The 17,773-nt window shown below is 42.1% G+C and overlaps 1 protein-coding gene across 1 annotated transcript in view; it reads right to left on the reverse strand.

Annotated features, from left to right (window-relative positions):
* The window catches only part of Tnks (tankyrase, TRF1-interacting ankyrin-related ADP-ribose polymerase), a 136,512-nt gene that overhangs the window by 6,633 nt on the left and 112,106 nt on the right, over positions 1-17,773 (reverse strand). The window contains exons 15-25 of the mRNA NM_175091.3: positions 17,413-17,578; positions 15,803-16,022; positions 15,287-15,396; positions 13,342-13,530; positions 12,771-13,008; positions 11,470-11,552; positions 7,104-7,224; positions 5,942-6,039; positions 4,157-4,231; positions 3,077-3,182; positions 2,573-2,759 (exon numbers count right to left, since the gene is read on the reverse strand). Coding sequence (NP_780300.2) covers positions 2,573-2,759; positions 3,077-3,182; positions 4,157-4,231; positions 5,942-6,039; positions 7,104-7,224; positions 11,470-11,552; positions 12,771-13,008; positions 13,342-13,530; positions 15,287-15,396; positions 15,803-16,022; positions 17,413-17,578 — 1,593 coding nt within the window. The remainder of the gene's footprint in view (positions 1-2,572; positions 2,760-3,076; positions 3,183-4,156; positions 4,232-5,941; positions 6,040-7,103; positions 7,225-11,469; positions 11,553-12,770; positions 13,009-13,341; positions 13,531-15,286; positions 15,397-15,802; positions 16,023-17,412; positions 17,579-17,773) is intronic.

Genomic DNA, 17,773 nt, shown 5'->3' on the forward strand with positions numbered 1-17,773 from the left:
CTAAATATAATTTTCCTGATTAAAGCCATGCATTCATTTCCACAGTTGCTTCTGCACTCTAAAGGCAGAAGTCTCTGACAAGGATACATGGCTGCAAAGTCCAAGGTAATTATTATCCATTCCTTTAAAAAAAGTCAACCCTGAAACACTACACATTTTAGCTATTTAGTACAATGAGTCACACTGTTAAATATAAACAGTTTGTAGTAATGGAGTATGAGCTTTGTGTTATTACTGAGTCCTGCCTCGCTGGCTTTTTTAGCTGGGTGTCACTGGTGACCCTTTGGGATAAAGGCTTGCTATCTAGTGTATTTTCTTGTAGGGAAAAGATAGGTCTCACTCTACATTATGAATAGCCTTTATTTATTTTATTTTCTATTGTATGACTGTTCTGCCTACATGTATGTATGTATGTATGTATGTGCTTAGTACCCAGAAAGGCCAGGAGGGACAGTGGCATTCCCTGACACGTGTACCTGGAGTTACAGATGGACGTTTGCCACCATGAGAATGCGGGAACTGACCCCAGACTGACTGCAAGAGCAACAGTGCTCTTACCTGCAGAGCCACCTCTGCAGCCCCCAAAGGAGGCTTCCTCAGGCCCACCTTTACTGTCATGGCAGCAGTCTGCTGTCAGTAAGTAGATTTTGTCACTGTCCATCTGTTATACAATACTTGACCTGACAGGCCTTGGTCTCCAGTCAGCACAAGAAGAAGCGAGCGAGCGAGCAGGTGCAGATGCTGCCTTGCTTCCTGCTTGTGGTATTTTGTAGATGCAACAACTAAGAAACACAGGGATGAGCACCTGGGGAGCAAATGTTGGCCCACACAAGGAGGAGCCACAGAAATCTACTCCTTCCTCCCCTGGAGCATTGCTGCTCTGACACAGCAGTTTCTATAGCGTCTCTGAAGGCATCTCATGCACTTGATAATGCAGCCATGGACAGCGTGCTCCCCGGGCTCACCGCTGAGTGCGCTCTGCCTCCTTCCTGCTTCCCAGGGACAACCCTTGCCAATGGCGTGCCAGCTGCAGGCGTTTGCTCAGGCTCCATTTCTAGGAGACCCTGGCTAGGACATAAACTTGTGTCTAATTTTACTGAGCGCCCATTAATCCTCAGCTAAGTTCACTTTGTTGTTCATTTTAGGTTTACTTTGTCTCCATGGGAGGCATGCTGGGGCATCGCTATCCTTAGGAATTTCTAACCACAGCGATCTAAGTGGAGAACAGTTTCCTTCTGACCGTATGGCATCCATCTTAGAACTGGGATGACCAGATAAAGAATAATGCAACTGCAGATAAATGTAAAGGCATTCGTTATAAGGGATTTTAAGATTACATTTTAAGTTATTAGCTGAATCATAAGATACCTTATTCACATAACTTATGAAAACATACAATTGAGTGGCTTAAACAGCAATGTATGGCACTAAAACTTGTCAAATACTCATGGTCGGTAAGGGCTGCCTGCTCCCCCTCAGGGGAGGTGATATATTATTGTTGCTTTGGTAAATGACCATGGTACAAAACTGCCATGGAGCTATTTACGAGTATACCTGTCTACAGCACTGCTCTCCATCTTAGAGAAGCTATTTGTAGGAGGCAGCAGTCGAGGCAGTATAGAACTGGTCAGAGTCCTGAGAAGAAGCAACTGTGTGTGCTCAGCTCTGAATGGGACATTTGCCATCAACCTTCTCCAAGGCTCAAGGAGCATTGTGGAGGACGGGGTGGAAAGAAGAGAAGAGCAAGCAGATAGGGTGGAGCTGTGACATGTGGCCTTAGGATAGCATGGCCACCAGAGTCATGAAGTCACAGCAGCTATGGTCACCTGCACTAGATCAAGCCCATCCGTACTCCAGCATGGTCGGGAGCATAAGGCTGCACCCCTAAGCGGAGGAGCTCCTGGTGAGTGAGGGCTGTCAGGAGAGGAAGTTTATTTTTCTTTAGGGGTACAGGTATGGAAAGTCACCCACACTCATGCACATTCCAGCAGCTCAAATGAGAGACTCTCCAAAACTCACAAGGACATGAAGGGGGAGGGGAAAGCATTGGCGGGATTAGGGGTAAGTATAGGGGGCTCAGGGTTGGATACAGTATGCATGTGTATGACTGCAAACCACACTAAATCCCGATCTTCTTGCTCTCCAGTGAGAAGAGAAACACCGCCTTCTCACGCGCTGCCATGATCATCTTTTCCAGCTTCGAGATTACAAAGTCCTACTTTAAAAAGCTGATATTCATCTGTTTGCTACCAATTCCCAAGCTGATATTCTGAGGCTGGGCTTTCCAAGGGGAATTATTATGGCCCTTAAATCAAACACACCACTAGCCGCATCGGCAATGAGACTTGAGTCTAGTCTCCTACCTTGACCCTGTATGTTCATGTATGACAGTGGCTAGAAGGGCTCCGTCTACTGTGAGCACTAAGAGGTCTCTGCACCTGACGGAGACTGAAATGCAGTTCCACTGCCACCTAGAGAGCGCATATGTATCTAGTCTGGACCACTGCACCCAGCGCTATAGTCAAAGGTTAGTTGAGGGTGACAACCATTGCAGTCAAGGCAGGACGCTCACCTGTGACATATATAACATGATCTGTCTTTGTGTGTGGGACAGCCTGTTCCTCCTCCAATTCCATAAACATACTGATTGCTTTTTGAGGAGTTTTCAGCAAAGTAAATTCCAGCTCCAAACATCCCTCCAATGTACGCATGTCGCTCATCAAACCCTTTATGAATAATTGCATTAATGAAAGGAGAACCTAAAAATATAAAGGTGGAAACATTAGTTTTTCAACACTTAGCCATTTACTATTTTCACTGAAATCTAGTAATGTTCACAAAGAAAAACAAAAACCAGAAAACTGCAGGTGGCTCAACTTGGAACTGGAGTTTAGCAGCAAATTCAGACAGTCACCGGCATGGCACAGGTTTTGGGAAGCCTGTGCTAACATGCAGAGCATTAGGAAATTAGGCATTATTTCAACCAAAAAAGTGCAAACAAGTCATTCCAACATAAGGTCAACAACGGACCCCAGTCTTCCCCCACTGCTGACAGCCCGATGCAGGCAGCGCTCACCGTGGAACAGCATGCGCTCATTGTGATGGTTGTGGTTCTCCTCAGACACCTCCTTTTGTCTGTGGCAGAATCGCTCCCTCAGCTTCTTATTCACAACTTTCTGAATCTTCATAAAGGACAAAAAATATTGTTCTTAATTAAATGTACATTTTGATTTGAAAGGACATGTAGTTTTTCCTTTGGTGGTATCAATTTTGGGTTTTTGACTGACACATTATCTAAGTCACCCTATCAGTGGAATTCAGTTAATATGCTAGTGACACAGTTATGTGGTGTCTCCTTGCTGCTTTCTGTGTGCCCATGAATGTGAAGCCAGAACCAACACTGAGAGTCTTGCTCTTACTCTGCACCTTATGTGAGATGGGTCCCTCACGGAGCCTAGGCTTGCTGCTGGCTAGACTAACTGACCAGTGGAGCTTTAGGGTCTCCCACCTCCATCTCCCAGCGTTGAGACAATGGTGCACACCACTGTGCCTAGGCTGTACCTGAGTGCTGGGGGCTCCAACTCAGCTCCCTAGAGTTTGTGTAGCATGCATTTTATCACTAAGCCAAACCAACCAACCAACCAACCAACCAACCGCTCATGGGTTATTGTAAGTCAATTAAGAAAGGACTAAACCAGTTTTTAGCAGATGTAATTAACCTTCAAGATAACCTCTGAAAAAGCAGATAATGGCAACATAGTTTTTTTTTCCTGTGATTTAAGAGATAAATGCATTCTGATCTCATCAATAACAAATAGATTGACAATCCAGATCTTTAAAAATGCAGTTTTCAAGTGATTTAAAATGAAGTTACTGCTGTTGAGGGTCCAAATCTGAGGAGATAACAGGCGGGGCTGCTGTGGTGCTGACCCCAGCGGCCTTTATGAGACCTTCGGGGCTTTGCTGTCTCACTGTGCTGTGGTTTCTAGCCAGGATGGTCTTGATGTTAGAGGTTGTAGTGAAGAGAACAGCATTTGATTTTAGGACAATGAATAAGTGTCTTTCACAATCTGAATTTTTCTTCCCAAATTCCTAGAATTCATTTAACTGTGTTAGTTTTGCAGTCCGATTCCCCCAGAACAACCAGCAGGCTTACTCGAATGACGTTGTATCTGTTGAAGATGCCGCCAGCGTTCCCACCGTCTCTGTGCTCTCGAATAGTGCTCTGCATCTGTAGGGCAAAGGGAAACAATTAACTCCATCAGAGCCAGAAGAAAGCATTCCTTCTGCGGTCTCTAGATAGTTCTTCCATCTGTTTCCCTGGTGAGTCTGAGTCTCAATCAGGAGCTCACTACAAACTTATTTTAACAAATTTAATGAGCATTTGTACTGAGAATATAGTCATAAATACTAATGAAAGCATTTTCTGATACAAATTTTGAAAGATATTTTTTATAGACATAACAGGGAAACTGAAAAATAATAGCACTTTAAAAATGTATAATTACTTTGTAATTAAGAATGAAAAGAAATTGAATAAATCAAACTAAAATGATATTCAATTGATACCACATTAGATAAATGCTAAAAATAAATATTTTAAAAATATTTTTGTTTCATTTTATCTCAGTAGTCTTTGGAATCTTGATACAGCAACTCAGGCAAGGGAAGCTGAGTAAACTTCACAATGAACAGAATAACCTTCTGAGCACTACAAACTCTCCCACTCTCAAACTTTAATAATTATTATGGAAAAACCTTTAGTGTCTTGGGCTATGGGCAGAACATCTGCTAAGCATGTGTGAGACCTTAGGTTTCTAGGCAGCATCACAAAAATGCCCCAAATTTCTGACACCTGAGCTCTCTACCCATGGCTCCATCTGCAAGGATGTGTAGCCTGTATCTTACACGACCAGAACTTACTATGGAGACAACCAGACCATAAGGCCCTAGAAGTCATAACATCTTTCTGATAACCTAACGCAAACTGAAACCATCCTGTGCTCCCAAATGTGACTTCCTAGCATTGAATGGAGATGATATGGGCACTAGTTAAAAAAAATAAACAAAACAAACAAAAGAAATCCTTAACTGCAGGCAAACCCATGTCTGCTTGGTGTTTGTATAATAATGGAATGAGGGAGCTTAATCACAATAATGGAGTTAGACATTGCATTAGGGGCAAGAAATATAAGCCATCAGCACAAGGGAAATTTCTTCCTTTTTTAAAAAAGATTTATGTGAGTACACTGTCGCTGTCCTCAGACACACCAGAAGAGGGCATCCTCTCCCATTACAGATGGTTGTGAGCTACCATGAGGTTGCTAGGAATTGAACTCAGGACCTCTGGAAGAGCAGACTGCTGAGCCATCTCTCCCGCCTGCTCTCACAGGAAGAATGTCTATGTCATCTTTCTACAAGGAGGTTCAAAGTAGTCTTATTATATAATGCTTAGAATAATTCTGATTATGGAAATTAACTGAGATAGACTCTTCTTTTATCATGTAATCAACATGAGAAAAATGTGACAATCAGGCACATTACTAAAAAACACTAATTACATAAACAAACAACCCCCAAAACAAACAAACAAACAACAAAAACCCTAGAAAGTGTTTTCTGTCTATGAAGCAAGATTCTTGCCCCATATCAATCTTAGGTGCATTTTACTGTATGAAAATGCTTTAAAAAGGTTCTTACTTACATGACTTAAAACTGACAAAATCTATAGAACAAAAATATGGAGCTATTCGCACATAGGCTTGTGACGTAAATGCAATGTGTATGGTTTTAGTCTACAGTCACATTTAAAGGCTGGCTGCTGCCTCCGGCTGAGTAGCAGGCCACGTGACCCTGTAAACAAAGTAAGATGAGTTCTTTCCCCTGGAAAGACCAGTCTTAACAGAACTTGGGCAAAGAAAAAAGTTCTGATGTCTGTTACCTCTTCTTCTACTGATTGATATTCTTTATCTTCTGGAGCAAGATCTAGCAAAATAGTTCCCTGATTCACACAGTGAAAAGTCAAATATGGATTGGTTCCTGTAGAAGAGAAAAACAAGAATACAAAGCACATGTCCATATCACTTGGCTTCCACACATTTATGGGAAACTTGGCTATAAATAGCTGACAGCTCAGAGCAATCTACACTATTTTCAATCTCCACCCCAATATACAGTCTGTAAGCAGATATACCAAAGGCACAAGAAGAAAGAAAGTGGTAAGGGGCTTCTCCCCTCCCATGAACCCTTTCTACACAGCAGGGCTCAGGACCTACTGAACTGAACTCCACCATGAACATAGTGATGCCTACGCAGAAGAGAAACAATGCTGAACTACAATAAAATGAGTTCTACGATACAAGAACTACCCTCTAAAACTTTCAGGAATGGCTTGAAATGGTCACCGACATAACTGATCTGTTAATTTATAAGGCTGACTAAAATAAATGTTTAAAAAAAAAGTCAAATTCAAACCCTCTCCATTTTGGCTGCCTGTACTTTTATCAGCTCCATAGATACATGGTCCTTCTCTTTGCTTCTCTCCTCTATGGAAAGTGTGTCTAACAAAGAGATACACAGAAAATACAGAAGTAAGAGAGGAGGCCTGTGGCAGCAAAGGATGATGGGAATGGTTGAACTGTGGTCCTGAGGGCAGCAGAAGAGCCCAAGGGAAGGCCAGATAGGCCAGGCTGTGAAAAACCATGGGGTAAGTGTCTGATTTTATCCAGAACGCTCCAGGGCCTGTGAGGGGTTAAAGGCATGAGGAGAGGTTGACAGGCTTGTGCTGGAGACCCTTGGTCGCTGTGGAGAAGTCAGTGAGGGAGGTGAAGGTACAGACTGGGAAGGGGCTGCACAGTGACGGAGGCCCAGGAGAGGGAGGGACTGGTGGCTTGAGTTAGGTAAAAGCAGGGCTGAGGATGCAGTACAAAGGCGTGAGAAGTAGAGGAGAGGGAAGAGCTCGGGCTTGTCTGGCTAGACCTGAGGAAGGCAGGGAATGCTGTGCCAGTTACCTGCATGTGCTCTGGGGCCAGACTACCCAAGCCCCAAAACCAGCCTGATAGTTCTGTACTAAGTTCTGAAAATAATTTTCCCAAGTAGCTTACCTTGTTGTCCACCTAAAAGTCTTTCAACACCCTTGATCAACTTGTGGCGGTGTCCATATGCATTGATGCCTATTTCTTTCAATTCTTCATGACCCATATCAGCCAACACATCTAGCGTAATCTGAAAATTACATAAAAAAATAACATTACAGGTTTCCTTTTATAAACCGGGCGTGACCTTCAAGCTGCCTAAGAAGGCCTGCAATCTCCTAGCTCAGGGGAAAGCCTCCCTCATTTGCTTGAAGCAGATATGGAGATTGAGGCAGGAGACCTACTGTGATGGGAAGACGGGTGATCACCACCATGTCTTTCTGTCTGCAATTCTGCCATCTTTTGTTTGTCTCCAGACAGACAGATCAGCAGTCTGAAATTCTGTATCTTGTGGGTAGGAGAAATGAACGGCAGAGGGGACGGGAACATTTTAGTTTGTCACAGTGTGGCAAAAGCAAGCTGGCTTTAGATGAGAAAGTTCCCAGTGCCAGGAAACCAGCAAGCCAGGAGTCAGAGGCCTTAGAAGGTAGGCTGATTTAAAGTGTGGCCATTATATAAGAGACATCAGAAATCCCAATTTAGAGAACAGGAGAGAGATGGTGTTTAAGTTCATAAACTGTCAGGTTAGCAATGCTTGCTGACTAACAGGCCAGGCATTCGATGTCTGTACACAATAGCAGCCTTTGAGTCTCGGCGACCTGACAGTCTCAGCTAGCTGACTTTCTCAGGCCTTTGTGGACCACAGTAATTGTGACTCTGCTTCCACCCAGTGGCAAAGTTCTGAATCACCTTCTGCCACATGTCCAGAGGATAAACACATTGCCCAAGTCTCTTTCTTTTTCTTTCCTTCTTTTTCTTTTCTTTTCTTTCTTTGGAGAACTGAAATATCCTTTTATAGACATTCTTTTTTCTAACTCATTTAAGGTTAATATATATATATATATATATATATCACTTCCTTAACCCTCACACTAACATAACAAATTAGACCCCAAGGTTTGATTTTTACTGTGAAAATGAACTCCTTTACAGCGAGTGGGATCATCTGGGCTTATTCTCTAAAGTAATTTAGCACATTAAGTGGCCATTGAAGAAATAATTGTTTCATGGTACAAAATCTGCCATTCACTTCTAATCACGCAAAGGAAGTTTACAACAGAGCTTTCAGAAGACAGCAAAAGGGAGACAAGCACCTTTGAAACAGAACAGTTTACACAACGGGAGTCTCTACATCCTAAGGCTGACCTGATTCTAATGCACTTTGTGAGCCATGCAACTGGTACCATGTTCTTCTAGAGATTTGATCTTTCAGTTTAGATATGGTTGACAATAAAAACACAGCCTGATATATATGAGGTAACTTTAGGTTACAGACATCAACATCTTCTTAACTGCCATTCAATAGTGCATAGCTGAAGGGTGTCAAAGTCAGGCTAGAAGACAACACCCCAAGGGATATTTCCAATCATGCTCTAGAGAGGAAATAAAGCGTAACACACAGACTTCCAATCACAAAATGAATATAAAAATCCTTGCCCAAGCCCGCTGCACCAGAGAGGAACCTGGAGTTACTCCACTCTGGTTTACAGAGCGGGGCTGAGGAGCCAGGCTCCTCCCTGTACGGAAAGCCGCCTCTTACACAGCTGCTGAAGATCCTGTCTCCAGCATTGGTGCTCTGACTTCAACTCCCTTCCCCTTGGGTATGAGCTATACTTACTGACTAGTTATTAATATGATACAGTAGAAATGACAGGATAGTACTTTCCCCTCTATATTTAATTATGTTATTTATTACTTCTAAGCCTCCAGTGACTTATCTGGTGGGAACAGTTAAGAGAATATGTTTGGTATTTGGAAGAAACCACAAGTTTGCTCCTCAAGTTCTTGTCTTGGGGAGAAGGGGGTTGTGCATATCTAGCATACATCGATATAAGATCCTTATACTAAAGTTACTCATTCATAAGATAAAATGGCCCTGCATATAAAGTAAATGCTATGTCTATAGGGTTGCTGCCTGCTCCAAAGATTCGCTTGTTTACCTGGGATGTGATGAGAAAATTAACGATTATAAATGAAAAGACCTTTTTTCCCTTGAGGGTGGTGATGTTATAATCATATTTACATAGAATTCAATGAGTCCGACCTTTTATAGAATGTAGATGGTCAGTTTCTGTGAAAATCCAGGTCGTAGCAGTTGAGCTCCAGAAATTATAGTGTAAATTAAATTTTCCTTTCCCATAAACAAAACATTTTAGGTAGGAAGCTATAGTCTAAGTGTGAGAAGATGTTACATAATGCTATAGTTAACTAGAAGGAATTTTGATGATTATTTCTAAAGTGTTTATGGAATAAGACAGCGCAGAGACTTCTGAGAAGGAACTGTGAAGGTGGAGTGTAAGAACTTCTAGGACACAAACTAAAAGAACTACCTCGCGCCTCAGGAGAGGGAGAGGGGTATTCTCAGGCAGGACGAGAACAGCGGAATACACTATACAAAGTGTCTCAGCAAACACAGTCACAGAAGGGATAAGGGGACACAATGAAGGGTCACATGCTTGTTGATACACATTACCAGACTGCTACACAATATTTATGACAGAAAAGAAAATTCTAAAGGTATGCCGCGGAAGAATTAAGTAGACTTAATATTTTATACCTGAAGACTAGACAGATAACATCTGCACTTGAAATAATAAACACAAACTTAATTGTCTGCCCAGTGGCCCAAAAGACAGTTTCGATACATAGAAAAGCACACCACTACCTAGAGGAGAGGGCCTACACAAGGTAATATGCATTAAGTGCAACAATTAACGTCTTGACTCTGAAAAGGCTATAGAAATGATTTTGGACAAAAGAAAATCAATGGGACATCGATTTACTCAGAAGAAAACTGCAGTAAAAAGAACAACAAAACTGATAAAAAGAATAAGCTGACTGAAGACTGAGTCATTAAACTACCAAGTCAATAACATGAGAAACACGCACAGGAGGTCAGTTCCTGACAGAGAGCATGCAACAGGAAGTAAGAACAAGCGCATGAAAGCTCAGAAACAACGGCTCTCAACAAGAGGTGGGTCCCTTGTTTGAACTGGAGGTTTTTGGCTTATTAGACCAAGGTGTGTGTGTGAAGTTTCACAATTCCTGCAGACATGAGTCAGAATGAAGAGCATGTGTGTTCAAACAGTGACAAAGACCCAGTTTACAGGATTCTCACAGGACATTTCTAGTCCAGAAGATGATTGGACGACAGGGAGAGGAAGTTCTGATAGTCACCAGGAGGGCCCAAGTTTAAAGGAAGTGTCCCAGTAAGAGGCACGTGAGAAGGCAGACATGGGACAAGGCATCGTGCCAACAGCAGCAGAGACTGGAGTAAGGTGGCCTATGCGTGGCCTAAGTCAAGGAGGCTGGAAGGGCAGGGAGCAGACTCTTCTAGAACTGCTACAGGGAGTGCACCCTGCCCATCTGATTTCAGTCTTCTGAGAGAAAAACATCTGTTAGGCTACCAAGTCCATGGTCATTTGTTATGTAGCTCACCAAACTCAGTGCATATACTGACTAAATAACAGACTTGTGCAGAACAAGGTAACAACAAACCTGAAACAAACAGATTGAACATGGGGTAGACTGTCGAACATAAGTCACAAAATAAAGATGTGAAGTGGGCCCTAAAGCTGACTAGACTTTAAAAAGACATCAACAGCTATATTCTCCTGCACAAGCTATCCTCCCTGCCAGAAAGGCTGACATGGGCATATGGAGGTACCTCCACCTGGGAAATGGGGCACTGGGTCTGAGTGACTCTCCATCCTAAAGTTCCATGTCCACCAGTAATATTAAACTCAGTTTCATCTTCAGTGTTTACCATGGAGCATGGGAGTAAGAACTCATGACCTTTGACAACAGTCTGGCAAACAGAAGAGCTCTCTCTAGTAACACAAGAAGATGAGCTCATAAATGCCAGTTTCTTTTGGAAACAACAACAACAAAAACCAGAAAAACTGAGAATATTCTTGAGATAGTTTCTTGCTCTAAGTTCACCAAGTGCTCTCTCAGCAAGCTGAACCCTTCCTTCTCACGTCTAACCTGACACAGACTGCACTGAACAAAACTGGCCACAGAGGAAGGACGGCTCTCTGAACTGTCAGCGTCGGAGATGAGCGCAAAGTGCTGGGCTCCCTGGCTTCTCTACATGTATTTCAGGCAGCTAACAAGCAAGGTAAAAACATACACATAGATTAAACACGAGGCAAACTGCAGAACACTATAAGTCACAAAATAAAGAGAATACATAACACAGAAAATAAACAGCTGCGAAGTTTATGAAGTCAATAACTCAGAAGATGAAAAGCTGAAAGAGCACGTGAGCGCTTACCTGCTCTGTTTCAAAAATGTCCCTCAGGTGCTCAAGGCCAAGGCTCTTAAGGAACTGGCTGATGTTCATGTCAAGACCCGCAACTAAAACAAACAGTAAAATCTCTTAGAATTTCCTAATTCTACGCAAGGTCAGCATTTATGCATAACCCTATTTTTTGACACTTGCCTGTACAGATGATTTCACATGACAAAAACCAATACCAAATATGTCAATTTAAATCAGGCACTTCCAAGTTATGCTGAATTTTCTCTTTGGCATAGCAACAGTACTTACATTAATTCTAATACACATAGAATAGAGAACTAAAATATAGATGTATATATTAACTCTACAGGGAATATAATTCCTACCACCTTATTTTTATGTCTAAGACATTTATTTTTAGCTTTGTGTGTTTTTATGCTTGCGTATCTGCACGCGAAGTGTTTCCCTGGGAGCCAGCTGAGTACACTGGGTTCCCTGAAGCTGGGGTGAAGAGGGTTGTGAGCTAAACAGTGTGGGTGGTGGAAACTAAACCAGGTCCTCTACAAGAGCAGTACCTAGGCTCAAGACCATAGTTGATAGAATTAGTACTTTCAATGACTTAAAAGAAAAGAAGAAGGTATCAGTTACTATTTTGATTTATTCTTCTTCCTCTTCTTCTTCTTCTTTTTATTTTATTTATTTATTTATTTATTTATTTATTTATTTATTTATTTATTTATTTATTTATTTATTTATTTTTGGGTTTTACAAGACAGGGTTTCTCTGTGTAGCCCTGACTGTCCTGGAACTCACTCTGTAGACCAGGCTGGCCTCGAACTCAGAAATCCGCCTGCCTCTGCCTCCCGAGTGCTGGGATTAAAGGCGTGCGCCACCACCGCCCAGTTTGATTTATTCTTTTTAAGAATTATTTTTATTTATTTCTATGTGTATGTGGAGGTCAGAGGTCAATGTTGAATATCTTCCTATCTATCTATCTATCTATCTATCTATCTATCTATCTATCTATCTACTATCTATCCATCCATCCATCCATCCATCCATCCATCCACCCACCCACCCACCCACCCACCTTTGAGAGAGAGCATCTTACTAAACCTGGAGCTCACTTAGCAAGTCCCAGGAATCCTTTTTCTTTCCCCTTCCCCCTCACATCCTCCAATCCTGTCTTTGACTTAGGGCCTCACCATGTAGTCCTGGATGACTTTGAACTCAAAAGTTTAGAGAGGGGCTATCTTTAAGCTTTCAATAATAAAAAGGAAAAAGTAACTGGTCCGCTAAAGTGTACAAACAAGGGTTCCCAGGGGTACACCTACCTTCTCCTTCCTTCCTTTCTGCACCCGCAGCGCCATCCCCTGCATTGGAGGCCCCTCCTACAGCCAGATCCGTTAACGGGCCAGTGAGGTTATCTATGCTGCTGGCAGCAGAGAGGCAGGAGGGGGTGGACGCTGGTGAGATCAGAGAGGCACTAACTACAGTTGCCTGAGGTTTAAAACAGGTAGGTAAGGCCTCAGGGGGCATGGCATCTATCAGCAGAGCCCGGATGTCATCAGCCTAAAAAATGATTAAAGAAAACACAAAAACCATTATTAATGCTAAGATTTTCACCAAGTACCAAATGTAAAGACACGGACATCAGGCAAGGACAGTGACAGTGATTTTGGCTGTAAGAGTCAGACAAGGTTAGTGAAAGTCAAAGTGAAGGAGGCCGACTCTACATGAGATATCACTGAAGCACAGAAGGAAGTGAGAGGCCATGTGGTTTTGGCTATGGAGATTTCCAGGAAGAATGCCAACTCCGCCACAGGAAGTGCCAGTTGAGCCCTGGAAGGTAAGGTCATGCCTGGAATCCTAATGTACAACCACCACCCTGCAACAAGGACTTACCGTCGCCAGATCTAAAGGTGTCTGACCTTCCTGGTTCTTCATGGTTGGGTCTGCGCCATGTGCTAGGAGCAGGGCACATAACTGCGTCCTTCCTTTCTGGGCAGCTTCGTGAAGGGGAGTAAAGGCCCACTTATCCGTTGCGTTTACACACGTGTTGTATTTTATCAGTAACGCTGCTATGTCAACATGCTGAGAAAATCAAGAGAACACGGACACTGAAGAAGAAAGCCACCCAGCAGAATTTGTCAAGTATCCTTGCTACGATTTCACCATCCTCCTAGGCCTCATCCTTAATAGAAACTTCTTAAAAACAAACAATCAAAAACAGTCTTCTCCTGTGCTTTGGACTTGTCTCCTACTCAGCTATTCTTTTGCCTCTCTAGGCTGGCCTCTAACTACTTATTTCCAAAGAAGAGATCATGAATTCCTAAGACAGACATGGTATCCCTGATAACATGATAATGAAGACGGGAGGAGGTCTGCACAGAACCACTAGGATTCTGCTGAGAACAGGCTAGTTTATCTAAATGCTTGAAGATTCTTTGGGATTATGAGAATATTAAACTAACTTTGCAGTTTATGTTTAAACTTCTAACATGAAAGCTATGTATGATTCTATCAGAATCACTTCCAAAAACAACCAACCAAACAAACAAAAAAACCCCAATTTATCTTCTTTACTCAAAGGATGTTTTCAAAAAGCAACTTCTACTGAGTTAGTCCGAAAGCGTGGCATAACTTCAAACTATCCCTCAGATGATATCACAAGTTACTTAAGCTGTTTCCTGCATTTTATTAAGAGGAACACAATTTGGTAGACTAATTTGCATAGACTTCCAAAATTAGTCCAAAAAGAGTTACAGTTTGTATAAATGTGGGCGTATAAATGAGCTGTGTGTTCAGTATGCATTGTTAAACTTACTTATATTGAATTTACAGTGTCTTTAGTGAAACCAATTACAAGCTTGCTAAATTGGCTGGCAAATGTCTACAAGACCAATGAAGAGGAAGGAATATTACTGAAATAGAGTCAAACACAATTCTTAAGCTTTTCCTTCTTTTTAAGTAGCTACACTTCTGGAGCAAACCACAGTAACTCAGATGCACAAGCGAGCTGCAGCTTAGCTTTCGTCACCTGGGCAGGACCAGAGGACTGAGTGAGAAGGCCAAGACCAGGAGCCAGCTCGACTGTCCTGGAGAAAGGCACTAAGCGCTGACTAAAGACAGGGACTCAATGTTAAAAAGGTGGGCAAGAGAAGAGAATGTGGGCTCCAGCCAACCCATTTCATTGTATATACCGTCTACTACTGTGATGGCAAGAAACCATCAGACAGAATCTATGTTTTAGGGAAAACGCTGCAAAATGAGAAAGTGGAGAAAGAAAATCAATCTGCCAGATGATTTATTCTTATAAAATCACATGCTTTTGGTAAGGAATATCAGTACTTTTTAAAATGTATTAATATCACAGAAATTAACTGTCCTTTGTATGTATAGATAACTAAACATACTACAATACAAAGGATACTAAGCAGAATAAAGCTCATTGCCATAAAGAAAATTCTCATGAAACTTTAAACTTTAAGCTCAAACTTGTGGCAGGAGCCTTCTGAGATTGTAGAGATAACTGTAGGCAGCTAAATTCCACACCCACTTAGGAGCCTCCTGGCCTTAATAGTTTCTACAACCTATCTGAGGTAGAGGCAAGATTTATATATGACCCACTATACCATGATTACTGTGTTAGATTATGTGCAAAGTCACAGAGAGCTTTCAAAGCTCATCAGAAAGTAACGATAGGGACGGTATGACAAAGCTTGTATAGATGATTGAGCTGCACTCAACTCTGCTGCAGGTTGGCCATCTGTTCCTTAACATGCAACCCATAATTAATAAAGCATTAAAGCCAGGGAAGGCTTCTAGACGTTCACTGTGGCACACTTACCCCATAAGACGCAGCGTTGTGAAGTGGGATTAGCCCTCCTTTGTCCTGGGCATTGACATCAGCCCCGTGCTCTAGAAGGTACTCAGCTACTTCCAGGTTATTGTAGCCTGCTATTAGCGGGAAAGGGGCGAGTCAGGTCAGCAGAAAGAGATAAGACTCACACATATACAAGCAAAGACCAGGGAAATTGAAGATTTTAATTCCTTTTCTTCAAAAGCTAATACTAACTTCACATAATTCAGTCTTTATGTAAGTGTACACCATGTGCTGGTTTCACTCACAGGCACCGCGTGGGAGTGGGAAGGTCCTAGGACAGTCTACAGGAGCTGACCCTCTTGGCTGACCATGTGAGTTGTGGGACTTGAACTCGGGCTGTGAAGATTGTTGGCAAGTACTGTCACCTGGTGGGCTATCTCACCAACCTCATTCACCGTTCACGCCCAGTGGCTAAGTGCCTGGCACACAGTATATTGTTATCTAGCTGAAGGGACAGTGAGATGACACAGTGACACTTACCTGCCAGGTGGAGAGGGGTTGAATTTCTGCCCTGGGTGTCTCGGCAGTTGATATTCTCTGGAGTACAAAGCTTCTGCACTCTGGCTAGGCAGCCCTTCTTGGCAGCATCCAACAGGGCAGCATCGCCCCTCAGCAGGTCCTGAATATCCGTGTCTCCTTCTTTGACCAGATCTAGGGGTGTATTTCCATCTCTGTTCTTCTTAGTTGGATCTGCTCCATGCTGTAAAGACAAAACCAAATGGTGCACGTGTGTTTGCACGTGGGTAGGTAGCACATATAGAACTCACTTCATTTACTCTTGGTACTACATTCAGCTGGAAGGAAACCTATCCTATATTCACTTTGAAAATAGGGACCTAAATTCTGTTTTATTTTATAAAACAGAGGATACTGGGGAACTTTTGCTTTTCTATGACAAACTTTCCCCAAGACTTGAAATTGTCTTTGAAAATATCTTATTTCTTATAATGGCCTAGATGTGAATTTTGGCCAGACTTCAGTTGCACTACACACTTACACACACACACACACACTTACACACACACACACACTTACACACACACACACACACACACACACACACACAGAGAGAGAGAGAGAGAGAGAGAGAGAGAGAGAGAGAGAGAGAGAGAGAGTTTTAATGATGAAACTAGGGTCTCACACTTGGTCACTATCACTCCACCATTGAATTATGGTTCCAACTCAAATGGGACAAAGATATTTAGGCAGCATCATCAGAAAGAAATAAAGGAATATACACAGGAAGAAAAAAAACTGAATTCTAAATGTCATCAATGAAAAAAAAAGTTTGATAGCTTAAAAGTGTATTTCATGATGTATAAATGTACTTTAAAAAACTACCTTGGTTTAAAAAAAAGCTGTACCTATAAGCCAAGAAGTTTTAATATAGACCTGATACAGAAAGCTGTTCACCCACTGTAAAAATTAAGAATAAGTTAGCCAGGTATGGTGGCATACACCTTTAACCCCGGCATTTCTGGGGCAGAGTCAGGCAGATCTCTGTGAGTTCCAGGACAGTCAGAGCAACAGTAAGACTTTCTCTTAAAAAATGAATGAAGAAACAAATAAACAAAGCACAATGTTCAAATTAGACAATGGATGCATAATGTCCTATAGGTAATTTTTAAAAAAGTATCTAGTGGTCTAGTGGTAATACTTGCTATATATATATTTATGCTATTACAGTATTAAATATAAAGTGGACTTACATGTAACAACAGTATTTTTTCTCTGGTTAAGAAAAGATGAGAATCCACACAGATGTATTGCAAGACATACATGTGACATGAGTATGTGATATTTAGTAAGAAATGAGTTAACAATACTATTAGTTACAACAGCAGCAATATAATTGTGCCTCAAAGAGCATGCCTGATGGAAAAGTTCCTACGGCCACTTTTCTCTAATACTAACACTACATTAGATAAACCATGTAAATTAAACCAACGTTCCCAAAACCTTCTTGGGTGAAATGTCCCCACTTAGTCAATTCCAAAAGACCTATCAGGAACTAACCAGAGATAGCCCTCTTAGCACTTGTAGATTACAATAGATTACTTTTCAAAAGCAGCTGCTTCATGTCTACATACTTTTAGAAGGAGTTTGCAGATTTCGTATTTTCCCTTGGCTGCCGCTTCATGGAGAGGGGTGAATTTCCACAGGTCGGCCACATTGACTGAAGCCCCGTGCCTCACCAAGAGCTCGGCGACCTCATAGTGTCCATAGGAGCAGGCATTGTGAAGGGGAACCAAGCCACTAAACAAAAGGAAAATAGTCACAAGACAAATATTTCAGCTAAACTAATTTGCATAATGGTGGTACCTGTGTACAGTCTCAGTAGCTGGGAGGTAAAGGCAGGAGGTCAGATCAACCCCAGCTGGAGAGGCGTTCCCAGCCAGCACAGCCTATGTGAGACTCTGCCCCAAACCTCCCTCCTAGTCACACTGTCTG

Source organism: Mus musculus, chromosome 8 (genome assembly GCF_000001635.26).
Source record: "Mus musculus strain C57BL/6J chromosome 8, GRCm38.p6 C57BL/6J".
NCBI classification, from domain to species: Eukaryota; Metazoa; Chordata; class Mammalia; order Rodentia; family Muridae; genus Mus; species Mus musculus.